The following is a 5723-nucleotide window of genomic DNA, read 5'->3' as shown; positions in this document are numbered from 1 at the left end:
TCAAATTTTTATTTAAACCAAGTTTTTTTTTAAAAAAAATATTATGACGCGTTTTTTATTCTCTTAGTTTAAAACGGTGATTTAAAATAAAGTATTATTATTATTTTCGTTGTAATCTTATCTATATTATTTTTTAATTGATTTGGATGATATGATTATTTTTTTTTAATTTTAAATTTTAATTAAAAAATATTGTGGTTTTTTTGTATAAAATTTCAAAATGATTTTTTCTTAATTAAAAAAAATATATTTGATTATCCTTCTAATTTCAATTTTTTGTTCAAAATTTAATGAATTGGTGTGTACGATTTGCAACGATCTTTTTCTTGATTTTAAACTTTATTTCAAATCTTTATGAATTTGTGTGTACTTACAACAAATTTGAAAAGAGGAAAAAAAAAAAAACAAAAGCATATAAAAAATGATAAAATTATTATAAATCTCCAAACTCATTGATATGCCCTTACAAAAATAAAAATGTTAAAGAAATTATAAAAACTTTAAAGCAATCACTGTTCTCCGTCACTTCGTCAGAGAATAGTGGATAAGAGATGTGATTTAAAAAAAATTGTAAATAAGAGATTAAAAAATAAAATATAATTTTTTTAAAAAGATTTTTTTCTCTATATATTAGTAATAAAATAAGATTTTTTTTAATGATTTAAATATGAAATTAAGATATCTCAATGATTATCAATTAAAAGGGACAAAAAGGAAAATCAAATGTTTCTCCCATTTTAGATAATATAGATGTTGTATTAAAATGAGTGAGGGAATTAAAAAAGAGAATTTAAGATTATAAATACTTATTCAAATTTAAGGCTGAATCGGATAAAATTGAAAATTCTAAATTCTAAATGGATGTACCTAACCATTAAACTCGCTTTTTGTTTTTTGTAGAATTTTATCGAGTGAAATTTGAAAAAGTAGGGAATAATGACGTAATTTGAAAGGATGCATCCACGTAGACCCGTGGGTGTGTATCCCATAACTGGTGGAGGTGCAAATAGAAGATCCATCGATAAACCCTTCCTCTACGCTTTCGCTAAGCAAAGCTAAACCCGAACAGGAACACCGAAGGCGATGGCGATGGCGATGGTATGGACTACATCTTCTTCTTTCCATCTCCTCCCTTCTTCTTCTTCTCTCTTTCCCCTCCATAAACCCAACCTTCCACCTTCCTTCTTCTCCAACCCTTCAACTCCTCTCCATCACAAACGCCTCTCCCTTACCACTCTCACACTTCCATTTCAACCCTCCTCCTCCTCCTCCTTCCCAAACCACATTTGCAGGGCCGCCGAATACAAATTCCCCGACCCAATTCCCGAATTCGCCGTCGCTGTAAGTTTCCCCTCCTCTCTTCCCTCCCATCATTTCCAAATCTCTTCTATTCTACGTGCCATTTCTTCTCTTTTCAGGAAACCGAGAAGTTCAGAGCTCATCTACTTCAAAAGCTCTCTAAGAAAGATATTTACGGGGATTCAGTTCACGAGGTCGTCGGAATATGCACTGAGGTACGAAAGTTGTCACCTTCTGTTGAAACATAAATATACTCTTTACTTATGTTATTCTCAACAACAGATATTCAATACCTTTATGCACACCGAGTACGGCGGCCCCGGGACTTTGTTGGTTTTACCTTTCATAGACATGTCTGATACAATCAATGAACGGGGATTACCTGGAGGCCCTCAAGCTGCCCGTGCTGCTGTCAAATGGGCTCAAGATCATGTTGATAAAGACTGGAACCACTGGACTGGTGATGATTCCACCTAACAGAATTCATTTTGTTGGTCTGATTTACCAATGCGATTGTCCAGATATGAGTTGAATTTGTTCTTGAATGAACTATCCGAGATCTAGGGTTGATTAGGGATAGAAGGATAGAACTTAGATAAAAGCAAACAGAGACTCTTCATTTTTCAGCTTGATTGCTCAAATATTAGATGTCTTTATGAGCAATCTAAATTGTTTTAGCTGTACGGTAAGATGAGAGCTGTTGAATTATGGATGTTGTCCGTTTCTTGTTTAAAACTGATCATTACAGCAACTCGCCTTACTACTAGAACTACCAGGTGAAGTTTTTGACCTGAACAGTAAGTGAGTTCTTAAAATACATTCATCATATCAGGTTCTTTAGTACAAACCAGGGGAGGTAAGCGTAAGACTAACATTTACAATTTCCACGTCCACAAGATAAAATGCAATGGACACGATTTCCTTACCGATGGCGTTGATTAAGCAGTTCCTCCCTGTCAATGAAACGCTCAAGCAGCTCTTCCTCTTGCAAAACCAAGCAGTCTTTGGCCTTTCCGAACATATCATGACGATGTCTGGCAACAATGTCATAGATACCGTCTCTAAGAGGAGTTGGGATTATTGAGAATGTGCTCAAAGTTGAGTAAGGGAGAGGCAAATAGGACAATACCCTTAGAGCAGCTGCAAAATCACAATTTGCTCAAATGATTATATTCCTAAAATTAGGAAGTAGAGAAGGGAACAATATACATTTTGACAAAAGTTCTGTTACAGTAGAACTTATGAGTCGATCTACACAAAATAGAAAAAGGCAATCTCCTTCCTAAAATGCTTTATTACCAGTGGCAGTGAATCTTGGGTGTTATGTGGCAATGAAGCACCAAGTTAGACATCCACAAACAGTTTTAAAATAAGGGGAAAGATCAAAGTTATCACTGAAACATTTTAACTGTTCTTAGACAAGGAGGTTAAGTACCGGTGGAAGCTTGGTGGTATGAACCATGGCCCTCAATGAACACAAAGCGACGGCAAACATCCTCTCTGTCTAGACCACTTAGTCTCAAGTATGGTTCAGCAGCTTTGGACTGGAAGCAGCAAAATTTGATCTTCTTATATTTGTCCACTTTTATAACCCACTTCACACCTGCAAATTTTAGCAATAAAGAGAACAAAGATATAAACACAGCTATTGGAGGGATGGATACAGAATGTCCTAATGCAGCCACTAAAAATTTGAGCATACTGGAAGTCTGGAACTGAAACGACAGAAACATGATGTAACACTAAGAAGTCATTGAATTGAACCCGTAATCCAACTTGGACAAAACATTCAATCATCACTTTGGAGTTCAATAGGATTTATCGTGCTGCTAAATTATATGATAATAAACCCCGAAAATCAGAATGCTGGAACGGGAGGGTTTCATTTCATAGTGTGGGAAGATATGTTTCCTTCTTTCTCACAGAAATAAGTATACATACCACACCAAAAAGGGATACGGCTTTGATTAAGGAAGACGGGATTTCTTTCACAGATTCACAGTTTCACCTTGGAGCCATCAAACTCCTCCAAAAGTTGAAGTGGTTTTAAATACAAAATATACAAGAAAATGACAATCTGATTATGCAGAATCTTGAGTTCTTTGAATGATATAACAGTGGTAGCAATGACACATTCTCATGAAACAGAGGAAACAGAGTGGAACTGTAAACAGAGCGATTTAAAGAGGAAGAGAAAAGAGATCGAACCCCGGTGGCAGAGATGGCAGACAACGTCATAGACAACAACGCGAGGCTGGAGGAGAGTATGAAACGCAGGCTCGACAACCGAAGAATTCGCAGCAGCAGCAGGAGAGACGGCGTCGACAAAGTCCTCAACAACTTCTTCAGGAACATCGGCGATATCCGCAGGCGCAGCAGTAGAGCAATCGATGCCGGAAGAAGACGGTGACGAAAATTTAGAAAAAAATACGCATCGAGAAGAAGATGGAGTAAAGGAGGTGGGTCTGGTTGTCGCTGTTGATGTGAACAATAGGTGCCGAAACCGATTCGTCAGAAGTTTGCTCGTCATCTTGGATCGATCATCACCGGCGGTTTTCTCTGTTTCTGAAAATTTCGAAAATGGAATCGAAGGGGGTTTGGATTCCGAACTGCCTTCTTCCTTCACTCGCAAGCAGCCTGAAGCCCAGGCCCATGAACCAATGGGCCGTATACTTCGTCAGGCCTACGGCCCACAAAATGTAATTTGTTAAAAATAAATATTAATATCGCTAGAGGAAGGGCTTGAACCTTCGACCTTGTGGTTAACAGCCACACGCTCTAACCAACTGAGCTACTCCAGCTTTTGGATGGATAATTAACTAATATCATGATATTCACATCATTTGTAAGAAAAAAGAAAAAATATTTGTTACCCATAAACTTAATTAAATGTCTATTTTTAATTCTAAGTTTGAACTTTAAACTTTTATAGGTATTACATCTAATCTAAAATCTACTTGAAGCATTAACAATATTATTTGAATATGTAAATGGGACATTTCTATAATTATATTGAAGTATGTAAATAAGGAAAAGATCTAGAAATATCCTAAGTTTTCTTTAGGCTACAAAGAATTTTAGAATTCTTTTAGATAGGGATAAACCTCATAAATATCTATAATCTATGAAACACAGATACTTCATGTGAGGCAAAGAATTAGTATCAGACAAGTATCGGATACCGATACTTCCAGATACGTATCTGACACGTGATTTAACGTATCTATACTTTCAGATACTTTTTAGATATGTATCTGACACACGATTTATCTATTTCTATGTGTACTTTTTTTAAAAGAAAAAAAACAAGTAACTCATATAATCTTTTCTAATATAAAATTAGGCAACCTATTTAAAAAGCTCACTACTCAAGTCTAAAACTAAAAGAAAAACTAAATAAATAACGAACTAAACCCTAGACTAGAATCATCTAATATCCATCTTCACATTTGAGTTCCCACAAAGTCCACCACAATATAAACCATTTGAATATATTCAACAATAAGTTCTTCATTTATCTTCATACTTCTCTCTCTAATCTTCTTCTTCTTCTTTCTTTGCAATATGAGTCACTTTTCTATTGCATTTTATTAACTATTGTACTTCAACATCTTAGATGTTACTTTTTTTGTATTGTATTTCAGTGTTTGTGTTCTATTTTGTGCTAATGTTATTAACTTATATGCTAAATTTATCTATATCCTATATTTTTTTAAAGAAAAAAAATGTATCTTTCACGTATCAGTATCCTCATTTTTTAGAAATATATATATTAGAAAAATATATTAAAAAATGACGTATCCTTAGACGTATTCGTATCTTAGTTTTTTAGAAATTGACGAATCGCCATATCCGATCGTATCCGTATCTTGTAGTCGTATCTGTGTTTGTGCTTCATAGTCTATAATAGTATAGATCCTAGAAGAGCTTAGAAAAATTCTCTAGCTTAAGCACAAGGATCTAACGCCTATAAATAGGAGTTGTCTCCTCAGTTGTGAAGAAAAAAAAAGAAAAGCAAAAAACTAAGAGAGTTAGACAAACAAAGAGTGAGGAAAAGTGAGTGGGTGATTATTAAAAGTGTGAAAAAGTATTCTCTTAAAAGTGTTTCTCTCTGTTTTTTCTTAATAAAAGTTTCTGTCTTTCAAGTGTTTGTCTCTATCTTTTGGGAAATTTTCATAGATAGAATACATGTCAAACTATTTATAGAAATAACAAAAAAAAAAAAATACTGATAGATATTGATAGACTTCTATCCACGTCTATCAATTTCTATCATTGATAGACATTAATAGACTTCTATCAGCTTCTATCAAAGAAGATTAAAATTTTGCTATTTTGTGTAAATAGTTTTCCTTATTTTTCTATATTTGAAAATCTTCCCCATCTTTTTGTGTCAATTTTTTTAAACATTACATTTTTTAGAG

General features: G+C 34.2%; 2 protein-coding genes and 1 non-coding gene across 3 annotated transcripts; 1 reads left to right on the top strand and 2 right to left on the bottom strand.

Moving 5' to 3' along the window:
- Nucleotides 1-1000: 1000 nt before the first annotated feature.
- LOC120080754 (protein PLASTID REDOX INSENSITIVE 2, chloroplastic-like) lies at nt 1001-2034 on the top strand. The gene is made up of 3 exons (XM_039035376.1): nt 1001-1341; nt 1419-1514; nt 1582-2034. The coding sequence occupies exons 1-3, from the start codon at nt 1084-1086 to the stop codon at nt 1774-1776; spliced, it is 549 nt and encodes a 182-aa protein (XP_038891304.1). The 5' UTR covers nt 1001-1083; the 3' UTR covers nt 1777-2034.
- A 29-nt stretch (nt 2035-2063) lies between these two features.
- Nucleotides 2064-4099, bottom strand: LOC120080753 (uncharacterized protein YuxK). Its single transcript, XM_039035375.1, has 3 exons — nt 3508-4099; nt 2735-2902; nt 2064-2439 (listed from the first exon to the last, which is right to left on the bottom strand). Exons 1-3 carry the CDS (start codon nt 3827-3829, stop codon nt 2222-2224), a joined length of 708 nt encoding a protein of 235 aa, XP_038891303.1. The 5' UTR covers nt 3830-4099; the 3' UTR covers nt 2064-2221.
- TRNAN-GUU lies at nt 4027-4100 on the bottom strand. Its single transcript has one exon. It is a non-coding gene; the product is annotated as a tRNA-Asn (tRNA).
- Nucleotides 4101-5723: the final 1623 nt, after the last annotated feature.

Source organism: Benincasa hispida, chromosome 7 (assembly GCF_009727055.1).
Source record: "Benincasa hispida cultivar B227 chromosome 7, ASM972705v1, whole genome shotgun sequence".
Lineage (NCBI taxonomy): Eukaryota > Viridiplantae > Streptophyta > Magnoliopsida > Cucurbitales > Cucurbitaceae > Benincasa > Benincasa hispida.
The sequence above is the reverse complement of the archived record's forward strand: the minus strand, read 5'-3'. Positions and strand labels throughout refer to the sequence as shown.